Raw genomic sequence first — 26,760 nt, 5'->3', positions numbered from 1 at the left:
CTTATTATATATAAAGAAGAGTTGAAAACTCATTTACAATTCCATCAAACTCCATCTGATTTTATACAGTGGATGAGATTGCCTAAAACATTAACTAATAAGGATTTTGATATACTTTTAGGCTGTGTTTACATTCCTCCTGAAAACTCGAAATATTCATCAGCCGATTGTTTTGAAGAAATTTAAAACGAAATGATTGATATTGCTGACGGTAATTGTAAATTTGCTTTTGTTGGTGACTTTAATGCCAAAACACAATGTAATAATGATTATATACAGCCTGATGATACTCTTATTGATGTTTTAGATATCAATTCTAATGATGGACTCTATAAATACTTTTATGATCTACAAAATCTAAGTGATGCTGGTATTTCGTTACAGAGAACAGGTCAGTGTAAAGGAAGAACTAATAGTTTTGGATATAAACTTCTAGAGTTTTGTAAAAATAATAATATATTCATTGCTAATGGTCGGATTGGGAAAGACAGATTTATTGGAAAAGTTACATGTAACGAAACTAGAGTGATTGACTATCTACTACTTTCATCTGATTGTTTCAAGCACATATCTAACTTCGAAGTATTTGATTTTGACCCCTTATTTTCGGATGTTCACTGTAGACTTGAATTTTGCGTCTCTAACAAAATGGATATAGCTAGAACAAACAGAGAAGATATAGAGAACACTTCAGCAAATAATTATATAAAATGGAATAATGAAAAATTAATGGCTTATGTTAACCATATCGAAGAAGATGCGTTTGGTAGTCTTCAAGATATCATGGGAAAATTGGACAGGTTAGTAGTTAAGCCGAATGAGCTAGTCACCGCTTCTGAAATAGACAATGTTGTAAATGATTTAGGTATATTATTCAAAAATTCGGCGAAGCATATTTTTGGCGAAAAGAAAACATCCCACCATTCATTTAGATGTAAAAAAAGAAATAAACCTTGGTTCACTAATGAATGTCATCTTAAAAGAATTTTATTTCACCAGGCTAAAAGATGTTATAATCAAGATAAAACCTCGACAAACAAGACTACCCTTAAAGATGCTCCACCGCCGACGGAGCATAAATGATGTTTATCATTCGAACAATAATTCGTGTTTAATCGTGTAGATATATGACTAATTAACACAAAAAATAATATAAAAAAATTTATTTCGCCTTTGGTGCATGCGCAAATCAGTACTTCATTTCATATAGAATATAGTGCCACGGAATTTTTTCGGGATGCAATCAATTATTTTTCATATTTTTAACTTGAAATAAAATTAGAAACTCAAACTTTTCAATGGTGGTAATGGTGTTAAATAAGTAACTTTTATAACAGAAGAAAAATACTAATTAGTCTGCTCCTGTTTTTGGTAAGTGAAAAATACCATTTGTCAGCGGTGGAGCATCTTTAAGAATACTTGTAAAGAATACAGAAAAACTCTGAATAAATTTTATAGAATTCACCAAGAGAAAATGGAAAGGGAATTACGAAACGTATCCAAATCAGAGCCCAGAACATTTTGGAATATCCTCAATAAAATTGACGGAACTAGTAAACAAAATATTATTGATAAATCCATAGAAGATTTGTATGATTATTTCAAAAAATTTAAACAAGGGAGATAACTCTAATAATAGCTTTGATGGCGAAATTGTTGATGGGATATTTGATGATTTATTAAATAACGAAATTACTGAGGACGAAATAACTTGTTCTATTGCCGGTTTAAGTAATAATAAGGCTCCAGGTCATGATGGAATTCTAAATGAATACTTAAAATCCACCGCAGAAATTCTTATGCCATTATATTGTAAGATATTTAATATCATATTTGATACGGGCTTCATTCCAAGCTTATGGAAAATAGGGGTTATAAAAACCTATATATAAGCGTAAAGGGGATCCTAACAATTTAGATAATTATAGAGCAATGAGTCTTGTTTCTTGTCTCGGTAAAGTTTTTACATCCATATTAAATTGTAGACTAAACAAAAATGGCTGATGAAATAAACTTGATAACTTCTGCCCAGGCAGGATTCAGGAAAAACCATTCTACAACTGATAATATTTTTATTCTACATGTTCTAACTTCTATCTATTTCTCACTTAGTAAAAAACTGTTCTGTTCGTTTGTTGATTTTAGAAAAGCTTTTGATTCAGTTTGGAGACTCGGTTTATGGCAAAAAGTTCAAAGAAGCAATATAACAGGGAAAATGTTTAAAGCAATTATTAATCTATATGAAAATACAAAATCCTGTGTCAAAAATGGAAATGATGTATCTGATATGTTTACTTGCAACGTCGGTGTAAAGCAAGGAGAAAATTTGTCACCCTTCTTATTTGCTATTTTTCTTAATGATATTGAAACTTTTTTTGAAGAGCATGGTGTCAACTGTTTGAAGAATGTAAAAGATTTAGGTAATACTATTGGAATGTATATTAAAGGGACAATTCACTCAGGCTAATTCTTTTACATAACCAAGAAGAAAAATATGGCATAAATGTATTGTTCTACATTTCTTATGAAACATTTAACTCAATATATTGACATATTTCACGTTATTTTTAAGTATTTTAATCGATAGCGTTGTAACTACAAATCGTTGATCAATACGAATAAGCAGGTACGGTATGTACTCTGTACCCATTCCCGAGCCAAAGTCACGCACGTTAAACAAATGAACTACATAACCACTGAGGAGGTAATAAAATGTTTCTTAGGCAAGACAATTCATCTAATAAGGTAAACCACTACTGTCAGAGCGATTTGAGCAGTTCTAGACAAAAGTTGCATTACTCTACGAGCAAGGGACAGGGTTCGGCATACAAGATGTTCGACCACAATGTGTAATGGCGAACAGCGAGCGAGTTTGAAAGTTTCACACACATTTCACCACCATGGGCTTTTCGAGCATATCACAGTAAAACCGACTGATCTAATTTCCATTAGAACCGGTTTTTTTCCCGATATATTTACAAATTTTAATGTTGTTTTAGATTGATTTGTCCCTTTAAACTATTTGTAATTCTTTATGCAGATGATACAGTTATAATGACTGAATCAGCTAACGATCTATGTACAGCAGCCTTAAATAAATTTGAAATTTATTGTGAAAATTGGAAACTTGAAGTAAACACAAATAAGACAAAAATTGTTATTTTTTCAAAGAGGAAGTCTCGAACTCGTCCTCATTTCACATTATTTAACAAAGAGATTGAAATTGTAGATTCGTTTTCTTATCTAGGAATATTGATGAATTACAATTGGAGTTTTCATAAAACGAAATTGAAACTGTTGGAACAGTCAAGAAAAGCTATGTTTGCTGTTTACAAGAAAATAAGAAACATCCCTCTTCCTATTGATCTCCAGTTAAAAGTATATGATTCCCTTGTTTTACCAATATTGATGTACTCAGTAGAAGTATGGGGTCACGAAAATATTACAGCTGTAGAAAAGCTTCATTTACAGTTTTGTAAACGTATACTCGGCGTTAGGAAATGTACGTGTAATTACATGGTTTATTGTGAATTAGGAAGATTCCCTCACTATATAGAGGTTAAAAACAGAATTATCATGTTCTGGCATAAATTGATTACTACTGATAATCTTTCAAGTAATATATACAAGTTGATGTTAAACTTGCAAACAAATAATATCATGGAATTCAAATGGATGCAAAATGTTAAAAATATTTTAAAAACTGGTTTGAATTATATATGGGACTTCCAGAATGTATGTACATATAATAGAGAATATTTGAAATCTATCGTAAAACAAAGATTACAAGATCAATTTGTACAAAAATGGTTTAATGATATAGAGAATTCATCAAGAGGTCGTACTTATTCTATTTTTAAAAGCAATTTTGAATTTGAAAAGTATCTTGTGAAACTAAAGCCAATAGATAGACAAATCATCATAAAATTCAGAACCTCGAACATGCACTTACCTATAGAAACTGGAAGATGGACTGGGACCCCTGAAGTAAATAGAACTTGTAATCTATGTTTTACTGATATTGGAAACGAATATCATTATTTGTTTCAATGCAGTAATGAAATGGTGAAACGTTTACGAGAAATGTATATACCAAGTTACTATTATAGAAACCATAGTGTTATCAAAATGAAAGGCCTGTTTACTATATGTAACATTACTGTTCTGACAAATATATGTAAGTTTTTGAAAAAAATTGAAAAACCATTGATTGAGCATGTACATCACTAATACATATTGTAATGCACTGTTGCGCTATGGGCCCAATATACTTGTATGTTTATATTATGTATAGTGACCTCCTGTTACATACTTGTATGTCTGAGAGTGAAATAAAATCTGAAATCTGAAATCTGCAACTTGGATTAGACATAGACATCTTCAGTCTTTTTTTTTTCGTCTGACTCGTGCATGATTTATTTTTTCAATTAAAGACACTAATAAATGAACTTGAGAGAAATATCAACAAGTCGTCGGATGTATTGTATTATATGAAAGCTGAAATATTTCGTCAAAAAAAAGGATCGATTTCAGATATAACGCAATTAGTAGATGCATTTACATATATGCAAAAAAATTCTGTTTAGAATCATAACTTAAGTCAGAAATTTGTAAAGCGGGTTTGACCAGAACAACGACCCGAGTCGGGTTTTGGATAACATAGTCAAGAATCCTTTACATAATATTCATGTATATGTGGTTCCAAATACCGTAGATTTACAACGTACGTGGATTATTATACACATTATGTTCTATAATATTGTGCAGAAATCGCGCAGAAATGTTCATTTATCTACGACAGGTACATCGATATATGCATGGTATAAATCCATATTTTCAAGCGTATTCCAAACTCATATCTGTGACTGAGGATAATATTATATAGGTATCGGACATGTACACAGGTACTTGTGTCTGTAAAAATCGATATTTACAAATAGATTGTTTATATTAGATGGCAGACACAGAAAAACGCCACTCTATCTTATGCGAGTAGAGTAGGTCCCGTTGTCCTCGTGACGTCACAGGTCAGGGGTCCCGAATCGGGGTCAATGGCTTGGGGCTTCAGGTGTGTTCTAGAGAAAGTCCGGAGGAATTATTGTTATATATAAGCAGATATTGGCTGATGTTTTGCATTTTCATAAAACCGAATCGGAGTTTGTACAGTGGTTTGAAATAACTAAAAACAAATCATTAATACATAACAATGTTTTATTTGGATGTGTGTACATTCCTCCAGAATATTCCAAATATTCGTCAGAAAATGCCTTTACCGATTTGGAAGATGAATTGATAGCACTTTCTAAACATAATCATAACATAATATTAACTGGTGATTTTAATGCAAGATCAGCGACATTATCTGATTATATTGTACCGGATGAAAATCTTTTTGGTATACTAAATATTTCTGATAATAATAATGATAGCAATAACATGTATTCAATTCAACAGCTTCTTGATCAAAATGTTCCTTTAACTAGATATAGCATGGATAACAGTAATCCAAACAGGTATGGGACACGACTTATTGAGTTATGTAAGCGATGTTCTATATTTATAGCTAATGGACGTATAGGAAAAGATATATTTATAGGAGAAACGACATGTCGAGATGTAAGCGTGGTAGACTATCTTCTTTTGTCAGCTGCAAGTTTTAAGTTTGTATCTGACTTTGAAGTCTGTGAATTTAATCCGATGTTCTCCGATGTTCATAAACAACTTCACTTCAAAGTAAATATTAACTATGAAATTTGTTCGCAATCTAAAAACCAAGTAAGTAATTGTCCTAGTATTAAGTGGAATTCTATGAAAACAGACGATTTTGTATCTGCTCTTAATTTAAATTCGAATATTGAATTACAAGATATTAATGCAAAACTAAATGAAATAGTGACACTTACTGATGTAAATCGTACAGATATTAACAATATTGTTGAGGACTTGAGTAAAGTTCTGACGTCTACAGCGTCAAATGTATTTGGTGTAAACCAAGCTCACAAAAGTAAAGCTTGTAGTAAACTAAGTAAGCCATGGTTTAACAAAGAATGTAAAGTAGCCCGTAACGCATTTAATTATATTAAAAATATCTATAAAAATAATAAGTCGAGAGAAAACAAAACACAATTAAATAAAAAGGGAAGAGAATATCGAAAGACAATTCATATTAATTTTAAAAAATATCAAGAGAAATGTGCGAAAGAACTGAGAACGCTATCAAGATGTAGTCCTAAGGCTTTTTGGAAAACTTTGAATAAATTTTAGTCAGTCGACAAAGAAATCCCCTTGTATTCCCTTAGATATTTTCTATAGATACTTCAAAAAGATTAATCGTGGTGATGATGATGATGATGATGATGATGATGATGATGATGGAAGTGGTGATGATGATGATGATGATGATGATAATGGTGATGATGATTATGATGATGGAAGTGGTGATGATGATGATAATGATAATGATGATGGTGATGGTGATGATGATGATGATGATGATGATGATGATAGAAGTGGAAGTTATGATGATGATGATGATGATGATGATGAAGTTAGTAGTGATGCTGATGATGATGGTGACGTTGATGATGATGATGATGATGGTGATGATGGTGATGATGATGGGGATGATGGTGATGATGATGATGAGGATGATATATTGAATAGTGAAATAACCGAACTTGAATTACGTAATGCTATTAAACAGTTAAAAAACAATAAGGCCCCTGGTATTGACATGATATTAAATGAATACTTAAAAAACTCTCCGCCTGAACTATTAACTATATATTGTAAACTTTTTAATGTCATTTTGGATACAGGATTATTACCTGAGAGTTGGACTATTGGTATTATAAAACCCATGTACAAAAATAAAGGAAGTGAGCAAGATCCGGATAATTATAGAGCAATAACCCTTATAAGTTGTCTTGGGAAATTGTTTACTTCTATCATAAACACAAGGTTGAATAAATACTCTATTCAAAGAAACCTCATTTCAAAAAATCAGGCAGGATTTAGAAAGAATCACTCCACGATGGATAATGTTTTTATTTTGCAATCTCTGATATCTCTATATCTCGCTAATAATAAAAAGCTGTATTGCACTTTTGTTGATTTTCGAAAAGCATTTGATACTGTGTGGCGTGTAGGTTTATGGAAAAAGATTAGGAAAAGCAAAATAAAGGGAAAATGTTTTAAAGTAATTTATAATATGTATGATAATATAAAATCTTGTGTACAATACAATGGTCAAATATCTGATTGTTTCCCGTGCCTAGTTGGTGTCCGCCAGGGTGAAAATCTATCCCCATTTCTTTTCTCAATATTCCTAAACGATTTAGAACAATATATGGAGGTTGCAGGAGTTAGCTCCCTTGAGACTATCGAACAGAAAATGTCTGATAAATTAAGCATATTTTTGAAAATATTCATATTACTTTATGCAGATGATACTGTGATACTTTCCGAAACACCAGAAGGTATGCAAAACGCACTAGATATTTTTCAACAGTATTGCGATACATGGAAACTTCAGGTAAATATTAACAAAACTAAAGTGTTAGTTTTCAGCAAGAGGAAAACTAAACAGGTGTATAATTTCGTGCTTAACGGTCATGTCTTGGAAACAACAGATACTTTTACATATTTAGGCATCACTTTTAAATATAATGGTAATTTTTCCAACGCTATTAACAGATTGGTTGACCAAGCCCAAAAATCAATATTCGCTATATATAAAAAGGTGCGTAACCAAGCTATTCCAATAGATTTACAACTAAAATTATTTGATTCGTTAGTTGAACCAATACTGCTATATGGTTCCGAAGTTTGGGGGTATGGGAATTTAAAGTCAGTCGAGCAAACACACCTGAAATTCTGCAAACGAATACTTAAAGTCAGAAGTAGCACTCCAGATTTTATGGTGTATGGGGAACTGGGAAGATTCCCACTCGAAATAAATATCAAACTGAGAATGCTGTGTTTTTGGAATAGACTTATACAAAATGAAAATAAATTAAGTAGTATACTTTATAAACTAATCTCGAAGTTACATTTCGAAGGAATATACACATTTAAATGGATATCTTTCATTAAAAATATTTTTGATGAATCTGGTCAGTCAATTGTCTTCCTCAATGAAATACAAATGATTAACAGTTTTTATAAAAGTTTTATGAAACAGCGCCTTCAAGATCAGTTTATACAAAAATGGTTCTCAGATGTGGAAAATTCCTCAAGAGGGCAAACTTATCTAATATACAAAAAAGAATTTGGATTTGAAAATTATCTTATAAAATTATCGGAAATGAATAGAGTATACATAACTAAATTCCGTACATCAAATTTAAAAATTCCAATTGAGACTGGAAGATGGCGTAATGTTGAGAAACGTGAAAGAATATGCCATTTATGCAATGAAAATATCGGGGATGAATTTCACTATCTTTTTGTATGTAAACACGAAGAAATAAAAAATATACGTATTAAATATATCCCACAGTATTATTATAGTAATCCCAGTCTTCATAAGATGGGTGGCCTTATAGGTATTTGTAATATCCAATTATTGAAGAAGGTGTCTCTATTCATTAGAAAAATGATGGTATTTTTGTAAATGTGAATAAAAGCTATGATAGTAGTACGGTATAAATATTGTTAATTTCCAAATTAATTGTCCATATTTTAGTAATTGGTAATGATATATATTGTCCATCCTGCCACGTGCAGTTGAAAATGTAACTTGTAATTTTATAATCCATGTAACACATTTTAATGTGTCTGGGAGACTATAATAAAATAAAAAAAAAAAATCAAATCAAATCAAGAAAAGTCGCATTATCTCTAATACCGTATTCGCTATGAAACTCGTACTTTCTCCATTCTGAATTTTATACAATGACACATTTATTTAGCCTTATATACCAAACCATTCCGTGTACACTATATTGCCCCATCAAAGTCACAACTACAACTATGACTTACATGTCCCTTGATCTACCGTATGGAAATACCATTCATCTAATGTGTTGTTATTCTGTTGTTACTGAATGCATATCAACATACACCCGGATGTCATTTATTCAGGTGTATGTTTAATGCTTCCAGTAACCTAACTAAAATACCAACACATTAAGTAAATTGTCATTTAGTTCAGTCGCAGTTTTATGCGATATCCATGGATAACTACCACGTTCTTTGTATCCACTCGATATATCAGGGGTTACTATCACTGTCGTTATATCCCCTCGATATGTCAGGGGTTACTATCACTGTCGTTATGTCCCCTCAATATGTCAGGGGTTACTATCACTGTCGTTATATCCCCTAGATATGTCAGGGGTTACTATTACTGTCGTTATATCCTCTCGATATATCAGGGGTTACTATCACTGTCGTTATATCCCCTAGACATGTCAGGGGTTACTATCACTGTCGTTATATCCCCTAGATATGTCAGGGGTTACTATTACTGTCGTTATATCACCTAGATATGTCAGGGGTTACTATCACTGTCGTTATATCCCCTCGATATATCAGGGGTTACTATCACTGTCGTTATATCCCCTAGACATGTCAGGGATTACTATCACTGTCGTTATATCCCCTAGATATGTCAGGGGTTACTATCACTGTCGTTATATCCCCTAGATATGTCAGGGGTCACTATCACTGTCGTTATATCCTCTCGATATATCAGGGGTTACTATCACTGTCGTTATATCCCCTCGATATGTCAGTGGTTACTATCACTGTCGTTATATATCCCCTCGATATATCAGGGGTTACTATCACTGTCGTTATATCCCCTAGACATGTCAGGGGTTACTATCACTGTCGTTATATCCCCTCGATATATCAGGGGTTACTATCACTGTCGTTATATCCCCTAGACATGTCAGGGATTACTATCACTGTCGTTATATCCCCTAGATATGTCAGGGGTTACTATCACTGTCGTTATATCCCCTAGACATGTCAGGGATTACTATCACTGTCGTTATATCACCTAGATATGTCAGGGGTTACTATCACTGTCGTTATATCCCCTCGATATATCAGGGGTTACTATCACTGTCGTTATATCCCCTAGATATGTCAGGGGTCACTATCACTGTCGTTATATCCTCTCGATATATCAGGGGTTACTATCACTGTCGTTATATCCCCTAGATATGTCAGGGGTTACTATCACTGTCGTTATATCCCCTCGATATATCAGGGGTTACTATCACTGTCGTTATATCCCCTAGATATGGCAGGGGTCACTATCACTGTCGTTATATATCCTCTCGATATATCAGGGGTTACTATCACTGTCGTTATATCCCCTAGATATGTCAGGGGTTACTATCACTGTCGTTATATCCTCTCGATATATCAGGGGTTACTATCACTGTCGTTATATCCCCTAGACATGTCAGGGGTTACTATCACTGTCGTTATATCCCCTAGATATGTCAGGGGTTACTATCACTGTCGTTATATCCCCTAGATATGGCAGGGGTCACTATCACTGTCGTTATATCCTCTCGATATATCAGGGGTTACTATCACTGTCGTTATATCCCCTCGATATGTCAGTGGTTACTATCACTGTCGTTATATCCCCTCGATATGTCAGGGGTTACTATCACTGTCGTTATATCCCCTCGATATGTCAGGGGATACCATCACTGTCGTTATATCTCCTCGATATGTCAGGGGTTACTTTCACTGTCGTTATATCCCCTCGATATGTCAGGGGATACTATCACAGTCGTTATATCCCCTAGATATGTCAGGGGTTACTTTCACTGTCGTTATATCCCCTAGATATGTCAGGGGTTACTATCACTGTCGTTATATCCCCTAGATATGTCAGGGGTTACTATCACTGTCGTTATATCCCCTCGATATATCAGGGGTTACTATCACTGTCGTTATATCCCCTAGACATGTCAGGGGTTACTATCACTGTCGTTATATCCCCTAGATATATCAGGGGTTACTATCACTGTCGTTATATCCCCTAGATATGTCAGGGGTTACTATCACTGTCGTTATATCCCCTCGATATATCAGGGGTTACTATCACTGTCGTTATATCCCCTAGATATGTCAGGGGTTACTATCACTGTCGTTATATCCCCTAGATATGTCAGGGGTTACTATCACTGTCGTTATATCCCCCTCGATATATCAGGGGTTACTATCACTGTCGTTATATCCCCTAGACATGTCAGGGGTTACTATCACTGTCGTTATATCCCCTAGATATTTCAGATGTTACTATCACTGTCGTTATATCCCCTCGATATGTCAGGGGTCACTATCACTGTCGTTATATCCTCTCGATATATCAGGGGTTACTATCACTGTCGTTATATCCCCTAGACATGTCAGGGGTTACTATCACTGTCGTTATATCCCCTAGATATGTCAGGGGTTACTATCACTGTCGTTATATCCCCTAGATATGTCAGGGGTCACTATCACTGTCGTTATATCCTCTCGATATATCAGGGGTTACTATCACTGTCGTTATATCCCCTAGACATGTCAGGGGTTACTATCACTGTCGTTATATCCCCTAGATATGTCAGGGGTTACTATCACTGTCGTTATATCCCCTCGATATATCAGGTGTTACTATCACTGTCGTTATATCCCCTCGATATGTCAGGGGTTACTATCACTGTCGTTATATCCCCTAGACATGTCAGGGGTTACTATCACTGTCGTTATATCCCCTAGATATGTCAGGGGTTACTATCACTGTCGTTATATCCCCTAGATATGTCAGGGGTTACTATCACTGTCGTTATATCCCCTAGATATGTCAGGGGTTACTATCACTGTCGTTATATCCCCTAGATATGTCAGGGGTTACTATCACTGTCGTTATATCCCCTAGACATGTCAGGGTTACTACTATCCCTAGCTGTCGGTTACTATCACTGTCGTTATATCCCCTCGATATGTCAGGGGTTACTATCACTGTCGTTATATCCTCTCGATATATCAGGGGTTACTATCACTGTCGTTATATCCCCTAGATATATCAGGGGTTACTATCACTGTCGTTATATCCTCTCGATATATCAGGGGTTACTATCACTGTCGTTATATCCCCTAGACATGTCAGGGGTTACTATCACTGTCGTTATATCCCCTAGATATGTCAGGGGTTACTATCACTGTCGTTATATCCCCTCGATATGTCAGGGGATACTATCACAGTCGTTATATCCCCTAGATATGTCAGGGGATACTATCACAGTCGTTATATCCCCTAGATATGTCAGGGGTCACTATCACTGTCGTTATATCCCCTAGATATGTCAGGGGTTACTATCACTGTCGTTATATCCCCTAGATATGTCAGGGGTTACTATCACTGTCGTTATATCCCCTAGATATGTCAGGGGTTACTATAACTGCCGTTATATCCCCTAGATATGTCAGGGGTTACTATCACTGTCGTTATATCCCCTAGATATGTCAGGGTTACTATCACTGCCGTTAAATCCCCTCGATATGTCAGGGGTTACTATCACTGTCGTTATATCCCCTCGATATATCAGGGGTTACTATCACTGTCGTTATATCCTCTCGATATATCAGGGGTTACTATCACTGTCGTTATATCCCCTAGACATGTCAGGGGTTACTATCACTGTCGTTATATCCCCTCGATATGTCAGGGGTTACTATCACTGTCGTTATATCCCCTCGATATGTCAGGGGATACTATCACAGTCGTTATATCCCCTAGATATGTCAGGGGTTACTTTCACTGTCGTTATATCCCCTCGATATATCAGGGGTTACTATCACTGTCGTTATATCCCCTCGATATGTCAGGGGTTACTATCACTGTCGTTATATCCCCTCGATATGTCAGGAGATACTATCACAGTCGTTATATCCCCTAGATATGTCAGGGGTTACTTTCACTGTCGTTATATCCCCTCGATATATCCAGATGTTACTATCACTGTCGTTATATCCCCTCGATATGTCAGGGGTTACTATCACTGTCGTTATATACCCTCGATATATCAGGTGTTACTATCACAGTCGTTATATCCCCTCGATATGTCAGGGGATACTATCACTGTCGTTATATCCCCTAGATATGTCAGGGGTTACTTTCACTGTCGTTATATCCCCTAGATATGTCAGGGGTTACTATCACTGTCGTTATATCCCCTAGATATGTCAGGGGTTACTATCACTGTCGTTATATCCCCTAGATATGTCAGGGGTTACTATCACTGTCGTTATATCCCCTAGATATGTCAGGAGTTACTATCACTGTCGTTATATCCCCTCGATATGTCAGTGGTTACTATCACTGTCGTTATATCCCCTCGATATATCAGGTGTTACTATCACTGTCGTTATATCCCCTCGATATGTCAGGGGTTACTATCACTGTCGTTATATCCCCTCGATATGTCAGTGGTTACTATCACTGTCGTTATATCCCCTCGATATGTCAGGGGTTACTATCACTGTCGTTATATCCCCTCGATATATCAGGGGTTACTATCACTGTCGTTATATCCCATGAATTATTTTCAGTTTATACGTGTAATTTAACGAATAATAAACTGAAGCATTTAGTGAAAATTAGACTAAAGTACGGGATTTAGGTCAGGACATTATCGGAATCGAAACTCGGTTTACCTACACCGATTCCGAAATCGATTGAAGATATTAAGTTCTACTGGAGATGACAGCTAATGTTTAATGTGTTCATTATACCTTCCTCATTGTTCAGCATAATGTTATTGTTCAGCGCCACAGTAGTTAGGCTATTTTCTGTGTGCACGTAGACAAATGTTATACAGGTAGGTAGTTAGTCTGGCATCGTGCCTCCTGGTTTGGGGTCTGTCTTGAAAAGATCATAGATAGGTATTCCCATATATTATGTATATAACATGACGTGTTTGGAAATTACCACTGATTCTATTTTCATAGTCTTACGTCAACGATACCAATGCATGCTTTTCTACCGAATAAAAAAGACAATGAAAGGTGCTACATTGGTCTTCACATGGCCAACACCGATGGGGAGATATTGTATTTCTTTTGTTTACCAGTACATTTAGTTTAGGTGAAAACGCTCTGACGTTAAATAAAGATTTTTTTCTGAGATCATTTCGAAATAAAACAATGGAGGGTTACATATCAATAACTACATGTTTTATAACATCCACAATTACTGTTGGTATCTATCCATCTAGTTATGTTTGCAAAATTCTTCCCAAAATCACGATCCATTGCCATATATTTCGTATTAAAATGACATATCCAACTTACTATTGCTGTACACAAAAAAAAATATGTTTTTCATTACAATTTGAAAGCAATGACATTATTATTACGGTGAAGATGCTGAAACCAAAAGGTCTTTAATGCGATTAGCACATCGAATTTAATGGACATTAAGACTCTTTACGGAAACTCTTGATACGGAGTGTTCACACGATGGAGTTTGATAATACACCAGCCTTGTTCCAATTTGACAATAGAAAGAATATGTCCAAAAAATGACCGTTTGAACTCCACTTGATTTCTTTTAAAATTTGCGGAAGAAAAGTGAAATATGTTGGTATTTGTAAAAATAGATGTAATAAATACCGTTTGATTGATATATTGAAAGTCTCAAGATGTATTACAAACAACAACAATGAACTGATTACTGATGATATTTAATATCAGTTTCATGTGTAGTAAGATTATATTTTCTCATCCAACAGTAAACGTTAAATTTGTAAAATAAAATATTCATTCATCTTTTATAAACTGTTTTTCAAGGAATTTTCGAACACGATTAAACACCTCTTTCAATTTTCAGGTTTCTCAAAAATATGGTTCTTTTATCAATGCCCATTCTTGAAAAGAAATTAAATAAGGATTATATACATTCCTTTTGACATTACAAGTTTGCCCAAACGTTGATTTGTCTCATCAGTCTGCTGGTGATATTGTCTACATACGAATAAATCGAGAATAACCTACCAAAGGAGAATATCTCAATGTTTATTTTACGTGTCCATGGTGATGATATGTGTGTATTGTCCTGACTCCTTCCAGTCCCGTCCAGATGGCGAACGGTCTCCTTCCTGTCGCTCAAGTACATTGTACTCCACTCCTTTGCTGCATCATAATAAAACCAGTTTACAAACTGAGACCCAAGATGACAACATGATGCACAGTTGTTGACCTGGGAAAGCTGTCCTAGGGACTGTTTCTTAGAAACGATTCATACTTTCTTCGTTATCAAGCTAGCAAAACTGTATTGCCTGGAGAAAGAAAAAAATAAACCGTTAATTTTAATTAGTGGTATGAATTTCGAACTATAAAAGTAATTTAAAAAAGCAATGCATGTAGTAGGGACGACATTGATGTAATAATGAAATTGTCTCTTTAAAAAATATATTGAGAAACTGTTGAATAAATTATCAGATATACAATAACATATATTGGGTCTTAAATGAGTGCTCATTCCATTTGATATTTTATAAAACGAGCCTTAGATGTGTCTATTTGTGTGAGCCTTGGCGAGCAAAATTAAAACATCTAAGACGAGATGGGTTGAGTATGAATGTTTAGAACACATGCCGGTAAAACTTTCATTTTGTTGTTGTGATTACTAAAGCAACTAAATGTCAATTGCCTTAAAAGCGCGTGTTAAAACACAAACACTTTTGTTGTCAAAATTACAGTGCTTAATAAGATATAACGAAGTAAACAAATAATAAAATTTGAATTTGTAACATATCAATGAGAAATATGTGACATTCTGTGTATATATTACTTTTGAGCTGCCAATATTCAACGGCAATTGTTGAGTTAAACTCACCAGAAAAATCCGCTTAGCAGTCCAAGTCCTTTAAACTAGATGTTGATACGTGTAGTAGTGTAGTGCTTTGCCTCTTGAGGCCCATACAATGAGGATTTCAAATTGTCACAAGACAAAATATATCTATAAATATTGGCAAAATGTGTCATACTATTGTTCTTTTATGTGACTAGTGATGGGTATTCATAACGCAGTTTTAACATTGGGTCGTCTACAGACTCTTCTGTGGTGGTAGTCTACTGTAACTTTATTAGATAAATAAAAAATACACAAATGTTGGTCTCATTTGAAAAATGAAAAAAATAGACAGGTGGTCGTTAAACACGGTGTCAATATATAGTAAAAACGCACTGGAGTCTAAAAAGCGGTTGTTATATCACGAAACACAGAAAAAAACTGTGTGATCAACTGGGAAAACTCCGAGGTATTAGACAGAGAAAGTAAACTCTTGAAGAGGCAGACAAAAGCAGCCTTAATTGTGGATACCCGCAGTAGGTCAGTAGACTCTCGGACATATACTACAAGGCGCAAAGATCAGGAAATGGAATTAGGAAAACTTTCAAAGTGTTTATCATCTTCCAAACCTATTTAGGATTTTGGATCAATATATCAGCTTTTCTCATATTTTATGTGTAACGATATATCACTATAAAGAAACGGCTAAAATATTTAAAATGAATCTTTGTAATTTACTTCTAAACTTAGAAAATTAAGTATGTTCGAATAGATTAAAACAAATAAATAATATCACAAATGTCCGAATATGAACCTGTCATAAACCGCGTGACAATTCTGCACCTGTCCGGTAAGTTAATCAACACCTCGCTGGAAAGGTATGTAGTCGTAGTCACGTGCATCAGTTTCGTTTTTTCGTGTTTAAAGTTTTTGTCCTTTCGTCATTTCGGTCGAAAAGACGAAATTAAAGTTTGTTAATTTGTTTCGTCTTTTCGACCTGAAAAGACGAAAATGCAAGAATTAAGATATTTGATTTTCGCCTTTTCGGGGGGAAAAGACGAAAAGACGAAGTGGCACAAATCAGCCACCGTAGTAATCGGTTTCGATTCCAGCATGTTTTCTCTTTCTGTATTCGTCCAGGTCACAGGATGATCAATAAACTTTTACTTATGTTCGTGGAATATAAGATAATGGTTTCCTAATATGTCATCGCTTCAGTGTTACCTTGTTTAAAAGTTCACTACCATGGCGTGCCAAAATGTACTCAAAGTAAAAACAAAACAATAGACATGAACTAATCAAAAATAAAAACACGTTACAGATAGAATCGTATAGATATTAACGGAGACCCAGACCGACAACCTGAAGCACAGTCAATGTCGTTTAGATTTAGTAAGTCCATTAAGTAATGGATATCGATAAATTAGTTTCTAATTCTTGACAATGTTCTTCTGACGTTACAAAATAGGGTACCGTAAAAGGGAACTGTATTTTTAAAAGATGATATAACAAAATAAATTCTGTACATTTCATCTTGGCACCAAGCAATGTGAGCAGTTTTAAAATTGAAACATCTTTATTTTGCCAGACTGACCAGATCTGGGATCGAATAGACGCAGTACTAGTACGGTCAGAAAATTATGGTCGGTCAGAGTCACTTCCCTTCAATTTACTCTTTCAGTGCAAATGACACGCACGTTCTACCGAGCTGATCCATCTATGTTTATTTTTTAATTAAGGGTTATACATGTACAGCAACTTTAAATACACACTTCACATCTCCTTTGAAGTTAGAAAATAAATCGATTGATTAATTAATATCACAAATATGACATAATATAAATATCACAAATATGACTTAATATAAATATCACAAATATGACATAATATAAATATATCACAAATATGACTTAATATAAATATCACAAATATGACATAATATAAATATCACAAATATGACATAATATAAAAATATCACAAATATGACATAATATAAATATCACAAATATGACATAATATATATAATATCACAAATATGACATAATATAAATATCACAAATATGACATAATATAAATATCACAAATGATACATGGTATGCATTTTTACATAAGGTTGACAGAGTTATCTTCCGTAATTCTTGTGCAGACTAACATAATAAATTAATAAATATGACAATAGGGCAGATGGAGTAACTCCCCCTTTATCAATTTACTATTCATGTAAACATAAAAAGATAACGATATATTTGTTAATGTTATAATATACCCGTCAAGGCTGCCCATTAGCACCATTACTCAATATTATACAGGCAGAGCCACTAGCATGTGCTATCAGATCTGATAAGAAATAAAAGGAATACAGCTACCAGGATCAGATAATATTGAAACCAAATTAAATATGTTTGCGGACGATACAAAGCTTATGAATAAAACAGAAAAATCTATAGAACAAACATTTAAACTACTAAAGATATATGAAGATGCATCAGGTGCAAAAATAAATTATAATAAAACAGAAGGTATCTACCTAAGACCATGGAAAAACCAAGAACCGATATTCAAAAAAATAAAATGGTCAAAAACTGCTGTAAAAACATTAGGCGTCTTTCACGGACATGTGATAAATAACGATAAGATATGGAGAGAAAAAATCCAGAAGATTAAGAGTTGTCTACAAGTATGGAAAACAAGAAATCTCACTTTTAAAGGGAAAACACTAATCATCAAATCTTATATTATATCCTTATTAGGATTTGATATAGAAGCAAGAGGCATTCCTGAAAAGTATGTACAGGAAATAAACAAAATCATATGGGACTACATATGGGATGGGAAGGTCAATCAGATGGAAAGAAAAGATCCGATGGACTATGTCATATGTGTAATACTGAAAATGAGACTTTAACCCATTTGTTTTTTAACTGTTTATTCACAACACAATTGTTAGACATAATACATGCTAATCTTTACAATAATGAAAGTTTTGACACTGTAAATATGACATGGAATATTGATGAGGAGAAAATGATGCTCGGTGACTGCACTGATAATTCATTGAAAAATGCGATATACATCAGGAATATAAAAAAATACCAAAACAAATTATTTTCTCCTACATCAGCATTTCAAATTTTAAAAGAATTACTTAAAGATAATCTGTCATTATACATAAAAATCAAACAAAATGGGAAAAAGGAATTGAGAGTTTCAAAATACCGAAGTTTATTACAAAAACTGTGACGTTAGAACTACATGTATTTATAATTACTCTTTTATCACTCAAGTATATATGTGAGAGTTAGCTCCCCTTGTTGTTGATATCAATTTTATACTTTTTTGTGTTCATCATAATCCTTAAAACTAATATTATGGATTGATTAGAAGTTAAATTTAAAAATGTAAAAAAAAGAAAGAAAGTACAATGTAAATTAATTGTTTGAAATTACAAATATCAATTTATTTTGAATGGATATGAATGATTGAGAGGTAATTATGAATAAATGATGAATATATCTGTAAATAATGTGAAAGCGGTGAAAGTTTGTGTTCAAGATTAGAATAATCTATTTAAATATGGAAACTTGTGTGCAAGTCCTTCTGTGAAAGGACATAATGTTATTTATATGTCTATGGAATAAAAAAAATTTTTTTTTGGAAAAAAAATGTTATTATTTAGATTTATATATAAAATATTATTTCGTATAAATATAAAACTTTAACCATTTTGCCAAACATCACCTACAAACCAGCGGAAAGATTCTGACTTCAGATGCTGACTGAAACGAGGTACATTTGCATCATTATCATATATATTAACCTTCACAGAACCGCTGCTAAGAAACTGAAGGAAAACGTTACCGACAGGAACCGAGGGAGCAAGTTGTCCTGTCTGTGTTGTAAAATAAAGATGTCGCTTGACAATTAAGGTCATACATTTGGAGCCTGACACTGGGAGTGTCACACTAACGCCAGACAATGATACGTTTCCCATTAGCAGTACAGTAAACAGTTCGAAAGGCCTTTCCAGAGTACATTGCATCCTCAAGAAGGGTGGCGACACTGAGCTCTACAACTCCTTTGTGAACGCTTAACAGTTCACTCCATTCCATTTTGTCTATATACCATTTAGTTCCTGTTGTGGTTGTAGTGTTCTGTGTGATATTCGTACTAACAAGCCCATAAATGAACTCTTGAACTGTGCCGGTAGTGGAGACTACAATGATGACTCTATGCAAAAGATGGGGTGGTTCAGTGAAACTTTCTATAATAGCCGAAATAATATCATTCTGAATATAAAAAACGAATCAGTTTCAGCGGAAAATGTGTTGAAAACAATTCTGACCCGGTGTCCAGCGTTATCCACGAAGTGACGTAGGTCAGATAGGGAACCGTATAAGGTGTTACCGGAATCCGAGTTTTCGTAAACGAGGATCCAGTCAGTATCTAACATCCATGTCACCTGATCGTTTGAGTTGACTGTTGAAATATGGTCACCGTTTCCACTTTTCCAATTCGTTATGTAGTGAGACCCGGAAAAATCCAAAACGTGACTTTGCCATATACAGTCTCCATCGATATTTGAAGTGTACTTATTGGCTACCGAAGGTATCAAGGGGACAGACCAAGGAAACTGGGCGACTATATCAGTTCCTAAATCGTTCAACACATTCAATGGCAAACGACTGTTTTCTACAAGAACCATGAAGTCTTGACCACTATGAAGAGCAGACGAAATGTCGTGTAACATGGTAACAGGTGTTCGGCACTTTCCTCCTGCAAACCAAGTCGAGGTTACAAAAGCTGTGAAATCACGTTCTTTCGAACCCAAGCCTACTATCCATCTCTGCTCTTGAACATACCCCGATGAGCAGATTAACAGTATCTGGTAGCTAAAGAATATGCCTTGGACTGTACTGAAGACCGACTGAGCACATACTTCCTGGTTGTTCACTTCGATGTGACTGATGCTGAATAACTGATCTTTTGAGTTGAGATTCCAGAGAAGTATTTTTACTTCTACGCCGTTTCTGACTTTTTCTATCAGCTCAGATTTATTTCCGTATAAAATATCTCCGTCGTGTGTTGTTTCGAAAACCTTCCCGTAGCTTGATGAACACGATTCTTGCGTCACTGAAGAAAAGGACATGATTTTGTATATTACATCATAAATTATAGAATAATTGTGATAATTTGGAAACATAATGATCGGGAGGCTGAAAGATGCCAGATTTCCAAAACTTCATATTCAATTTTATTGATATAATACTGTATTTAATTATATGTTTGTTGTGTAGAAACCTTTGTTGTTTTTCATGGTAGCTATGAGATCTTGAATATAAAAACAACAAATTATGTTTTTAAATAATTTTACGAAATATTTAAACTCCAAACCAAGAAAGTACACACAAATATTACATGTTATACAGTATGTTGAAACTAATTGATAATGATGACAGTTCAATAATAAGAATGGTGATTTCAGTAAGACATACCTGTAACGTAACCATCACTTGTCAGATTGTCGTTGCCCTGGAACATTCAAAGTGAAAGTAAATGAGTATAACGTCAGGAATAAATACAAAGATAAATAATAAATATAGATAAAAACATGTTGATAACACCATGGGCCAGATTAATTAAAATAAGAGAGACTAAGAATAAAAGTAATGTTTCACCTTTTTGGAGACTGTACAGTTGTTGACCGTGCTCATTAAAGGAGAATCACATGAGAATACTGCAGAAATATTCTCGGAGAAAGTGGTACAACTAAATACCGGTTCGCCATTTAACGCACACACATTAAGTCCGATGCAAGCTGTGTTGGCCGCGCACCATAATGCACAGCTCATGACAGATGAAGATAATCTGGTCTGGACGTGTGAAAAGTCCCAATATGTGTCATTACCACACCTCCAAAAGTCACACCATCTATAACTCCGCAGGTTACATACACGACAAGTGGGAGAACACAACATATTGTCCTCAAACAGGGAGAGGCGATAGAATGTGCCATGTTTTATCTAGACGTTATAGGCTTAATTTCGGTAGATTGTCCTTACTTATTTGTTTGACAAAATTGTAAGGTCTATTGACCATGTTATTGACAAAAAGACGTTTCATTTAATCGGAAATCAATATCCATTTGTATCTTCACAAGTGTATGATAATGAACTAAAATGCATCAAATCAATTAACAAAAATGTATAGTATGTAAATAAAATGACACACGGTCAAACAAGGGGTATCCACTTCTAATTGGATCATTTTATTGTTCAGCTGACAATGAGTAGAAACACTTGTCTAAAATATGTGTTTACAGTTGTATAATTAGTTAAACAGTATCACAGTTATATGGTCTGTGAGACGTGAAAGTATGGCTACAATTAACGATCATCTTCTCCTACTTAAGTAATACTTACTACCAGTAATACAGCAAGTGAGATGTTTTGTTTGATTAGTGTAGGCATGGCGATATAATTTGAAATAACGATCATCCAAATTCCATGACACTCTTAAAATATGACCTCGATAATAGGTACATGTATACTATAAAGCGCATAATGCTCAGATTTTGGAAAGAAAAACTTTGATCACGCATTAACACTGCTCAGCTGGTAGATAACATCAAATCTACATGTTGTTCCAACCATAGCAGTAAAATGCCACTAAATTTGAGAGAATATTTTTTTTCTATTATTTTGCGTCCAAATTTTTCCTTTGACAACGCTTAACTGCGGATTTGAGTTAAGCCTTAGACTCTGTAAGAAAGTATCTTATATCTGTCCATTAAAACACCCTTAAAGCGACATCATTTGTTCCTATTTAAGGATGAATTCTTCTGAGGTTTCAGTCTCGTTGAAGTCTCGTTTCGACATAGATCAAAGAAGTTCTTAGATTTTCAAATATAACTTATCTATATCTGTAGCAAGTTGCCAGTTGCAAATTTTGTCAAAAAAAATACATTTCTATTTTTAGTAGATTTTTTTTTATGCAGGGGATTTTAAGAAATGGGCCATTTGGCGGCCATTTTGAAATTGTGTCTTTTTTGGCTTGAAGTAGTAGAGCCCACAGTTTTACCAATTTTTTTACTGAAATTGTTTTTACTTAAATCATCACTGCGCCAGCATTTTTAGCTGTATTGAGCTATTTTTTGCTGCAAATCTTTACTAGTTTCGTTGTTATTAAACTATTGAGCATTAATGTGTGAAATGATACACTTCTGTGACTTTATTTTTTACATTTAATGGTAATTTGAACATTTTTATTTTTTACTCTAAAATACTGAAAAATAACAAATATTCAAATGGGGAAAAAAAGTAAGCACACGGACCCCCCCATTTTTCTTCTTGATGATTTAGAAAGAACAACCCTTTCCCTATTGATATGCAAAATATTAACAAAAGTTTAATACCAGAACTTTTTTCTATAATGGGTTAAATTTGGCAAAATAAGCTGAAAATGGTGCATTTTGTAGCTCAAAATTAAGGGGTAGGGGTAGCATATGTTGTTATTCTGAGAAAAAAATATTAGTCTTATTAATCAAAACTGGCATATTTTTAAAGAAGACAACTAGGAAATAATTTCTACAAACATCCACCATACATATCAAACACCTCATTAGGAAATTATGGCTTTAATCTCTTGTGTGTATGGTCATAACGGTATAATTCCCATAAAATCCAAGATTTTGTCAACTAGGTATCTTTGAGTGACAATAGCTCAAAAACGAGCACACGGACATATGTTTTTTTCTTCAATTTTCTTTTATGGTATGAACTCCTTTTTCCAAAAATCTATATGAGAAAAAAAGTTTTAATACAAGAAATTTTTTGACTTCTCAGAGGAGTACATCCATAACACAATGCATACAGATACTGACGCATATCTAATCAATGATGACAAATCAGCATTGCATTTCTGTAATTTCAGTCTGAAATATTCAATTTTTTGTTTACTTAACGAAACTTAGTGGTTCTTAGTTTTGCTCTTATTGCTTTTAGATCTGAATGGTAGGATTTTTTGTGAAACAATTAGGACGGTTTTCACTCTTTCGGATCAATACTTGGATCTTTGAAAATACTAGATATATATCATCTGATTTATATATATCATGTTATATCCTTTTTGAAGGGCAGTTAATATTTAATAAGCTAATTTATCCGAAGAGGAAAAAGCTAACGCTTTGGCTGTATCAACGGTAATCACTTATACCTTCGGTCGATTCTACACCAAATCAAATCGTTTGAAAGCTTTTGAACTTGTTTTTTCATCTTTCAATAATTGGGGCAGCTCGGCTGCAGGTTGTCTAAATGTGTTGGATATACCAAATTTTCTCTTTCCCATTATAAAACATATGCATGTGCTTCACAATGGAGGAAAAGCGTACAATTTATGTGATAAATGTCTACTTAGCAGTTGGTTTATCAGTTTTAAGTTTACACATTCCAGCATGTGTAGTAAATCACCTACGGCTGCCTCATGAAGATTGGTCAATGCCAAGGATATCTTGGAATTTCCGTGATTGGGTGGACCTTTCGAACTTCAAACAGTTACTTTTCATAAGCATATTTTTCTTAAAAATAGCCATTGTAATTATATCTGTATATCTAGGGTAAATGCTTATTCAAAGTATTAAATGTAATAGAATATTAAACCTTGTGTTTTTTTCACTATTAGGGCACTATATCTTTATGGCGGAAAAGAAATCATTTACACATTGTATGGGTGGTTAGTGTTTCCTGAATAAAGACGAGAAAATGGGTCAAAATACGGGTGATAAATGTAGAATTAAAGTTATGGAATAAATAAGTGTTTTTCCCCAAACGCGTGGACTGTTGTTTATCATCATGTGTCTATAGGTAAACTCTCGTTAGTTAATTTAAAAATTTTCAAAAGAAAACTTAAACTAACTCCAGTCTGATAAACAATGATTAAGCAACAGTCATTTGTTGGGGAACCTCTATTTATATAGTTCGTTATAGTATTGAAAGTTTGAAGTTATGTAATTAATAAATCCACTAGATCTGTCAATGAATGATATCAACAAGCATTATCCCTATAAGCTGAATATTCCAATTTAAAATTGTGAAATTGTTACAATGAGTTTGTACTGTACTGATTCATTCTAGTTAAAATATTAAATTCCTGATTAGATGGATGGTTTCCGTTGCTATATCTATTTTTATTCCAATAACTACATGATATTTATTATTGACTATGAAAATTACATACTATTCTGAATATCAAAACCTTGGTTTTTTGGTAAGTGATAATATCCGGAATTCATCTGATGTTATAGAAAAACGAAAAATATATACAATTCACAGTTTAGTATAAGTAGTCAATATAATAACAACAAAACCGTAATTGAAGCAAGTCAGGTATTTAATGGTGATATAAAAAACTTATAGTAATACATTTTAATAACGCATCGATTAATGATGTTCTGACAATACATTCCCCTAACAACTGAAAAAGTAGCATTTAACTCGCTGTTAACCCACCGATCTTGACGTCATACCATTAGTCTGGGACTACTTAAGACGTATCATTTTCTATGTACTGGCAGTAATAGTTGTTTCTAAGATGGCCATGAGTTTAGTAAGAAGTCTTCAATTAGCTGGATTCAGTTCGTTACCAATTGAAGCTTTAAATTCAAATAAAAAGTCAAAATAACGCACACATTTATCTTATTTTCTGTACACGGTTACCTTTCACATGTACGCAGGAAAAATGTGCCAGTCATCTATATATGGATGATCACTGCCACCGTAAATATACCAATACATCAGTAAGTACAATTGATAATTACGCTATCTATCTACGTATTTAATAATTTTTACACGAATACCACCACCTCAATGAAAATGATAGATGCATAAAAACCCGATAGAAGTAAATATTGAAGAAAGCTTTTATACAGCACACCAACTTTCATTCGAGGCTACTAAGTTTTGAAATTTTCCGTTTCAAAACAGTTTAGATCAAATTCACTTTGTGAATTAAATATAACTGGGGTTAGTTTAAATTTCAAAGAGATAAACATTTGCAAAAAATAAACACCATCCAAAAGAAAGTTGTTTTAATATATATGGACAGTTACTTAAAAAGCATACATTACATGTTTTATTACATCTCTGAATAACTTTTTATGATTATTATTTTTAGCAGCATAAAGCTGTAAAAGCCCAAACTTACTCTGTAACTAAATTTGTAGTGATTACGTATTACAGAGTTGTACCCCCACGATATGTGCTAAAATATAATCAAACGTAAAACGAAGTTGATTTAAAAACAAAAAACATTTCTAAACTAATATGAGTGTCTCAATAATACGTATTTGTGGACACCGTTTATTCATGAAACGAAACAATTAAAGATGCTCCAACCGCCGACAAAATATTATTTTTTCACTATAAAAAACAGGAGCAGGCGATTTAGTATTTTTCTTCAGTTACAAAAACTACTACTTTACACCGATTGCCACCATTGAAAAAGTTTGAGCTTCTTATTCTATGTCAAGTTAAAAGTAGTGAAAAATAATTTAATTGCATCCCCGAAAAAATTCCATGACGCACTATATCCTAATATGCGAATTATTGTACTGATTGCGCATGCACATGAAGGCAAAATGAAAAAATTAACTATATTATTTTTTGTGTTAAATTAGACATACATACACACGATTTGAGACTCACCAATTATCGTTCAAATAATTGAATATCATTTATGCTCTGTCGGCGGTGTGAGTCATCTTTAAAAGTTTTACCATTGGGATACAAATCACGAAAAAAAAAAAAATCGACATCGTGTATGACAAAATAATCCAAATATACAAATATCTCACACAGCATTATCTCTCCGACCCCAAAATCACTTTTAATTATTTTTTTTATAAAAATTTAACTGATGGTTTCCTTCAAGAAATATAGTGTTTGGGATGGATTGTATGT

At 33.7% G+C, this 26,760-nt stretch overlaps 2 protein-coding genes and 1 long non-coding RNA gene across 3 annotated transcripts; 1 reads left to right on the top strand and 2 right to left on the bottom strand.

Moving 5' to 3' along the window:
- Positions 1-648: 648 nt before the first annotated feature.
- On the top strand, positions 649-7,704 carry LOC138313665 (calsequestrin-1-like). The gene is made up of 4 exons (XM_069254014.1): positions 649-800; positions 6,436-6,725; positions 7,446-7,534; positions 7,696-7,704. The coding sequence occupies exons 1-4, from the start codon at positions 649-651 to the stop codon at positions 7,702-7,704; spliced, it is 540 nt and encodes a 179-aa protein (XP_069110115.1).
- Positions 7,705-14,113: 6,409 nt separating this feature from the next.
- Positions 14,114-16,786, bottom strand: LOC138313664 (uncharacterized). Its single transcript, XR_011207234.1, has 2 exons — positions 15,854-16,786; positions 14,114-15,293 (listed from the first exon to the last, which is right to left on the bottom strand). It is a non-coding gene; the product is annotated as an uncharacterized lncRNA (long non-coding RNA).
- Positions 16,787-17,910: 1,124 nt separating this feature from the next.
- Positions 17,911-21,669, bottom strand: LOC138313663 (uncharacterized). Its single transcript, XM_069254013.1, has 3 exons — positions 21,484-21,669; positions 21,301-21,337; positions 17,911-20,938 (listed from the first exon to the last, which is right to left on the bottom strand). Exons 1-3 carry the CDS (start codon positions 21,655-21,657, stop codon positions 20,070-20,072), a joined length of 1,080 nt encoding a protein of 359 aa, XP_069110114.1. The 5' UTR covers positions 21,658-21,669; the 3' UTR covers positions 17,911-20,069.
- Positions 21,670-26,760: the final 5,091 nt, after the last annotated feature.

Source organism: Argopecten irradians, unplaced genomic scaffold (assembly GCF_041381155.1).
Source record: "Argopecten irradians isolate NY unplaced genomic scaffold, Ai_NY scaffold_0825, whole genome shotgun sequence".
Taxonomy (NCBI): Eukaryota; Metazoa; Mollusca; class Bivalvia; order Pectinida; family Pectinidae; genus Argopecten; species Argopecten irradians.
Note: the sequence above shows the minus strand (reverse complement) of the source record. Positions and strands in the feature narration are given on the sequence as shown.

What these genes read in the sequence shown, in the direction of transcription:
- LOC138313665 (XM_069254014.1), top strand. Translation starts at nt 649, where the DNA reads ATGGATATAGCTAGAACAAACAGAGAAGATATAGAGAACACTTCAGCA. An exon ending in ATCATGGGAAAATTGGACAG is followed by an intron (nt 801 to 6,435) that starts GTTAGTAGTTAA and finishes TGATGATGGAAG; the next exon opens with TGGTGATGATGATGATAATG. An exon ending in AAAAAACAATAAGGCCCCTG is followed by an intron (nt 6,726 to 7,445) that starts GTATTGACATGA and finishes TACTTTATGCAG; the next exon opens with ATGATACTGTGATACTTTCC.
- LOC138313663 (XM_069254013.1), bottom strand. Translation starts at nt 21,657, where the DNA reads ATGAGCTGTGCATTATGGTGCGCGGCCAACACAGCTTGCATCGGACTT. An exon ending in ACTGTACAGTCTCCAAAAAG is followed by an intron (nt 21,338 to 21,483) that starts GTGAAACATTAC and finishes TGAATGTTCCAG; the next exon opens with GGCAACGACAATCTGACAAG. An exon ending in AAGTGATGGTTACGTTACAG is followed by an intron (nt 20,939 to 21,300) that starts GTATGTCTTACT and finishes CCTTTTCTTCAG; the next exon opens with TGACGCAAGAATCGTGTTCA.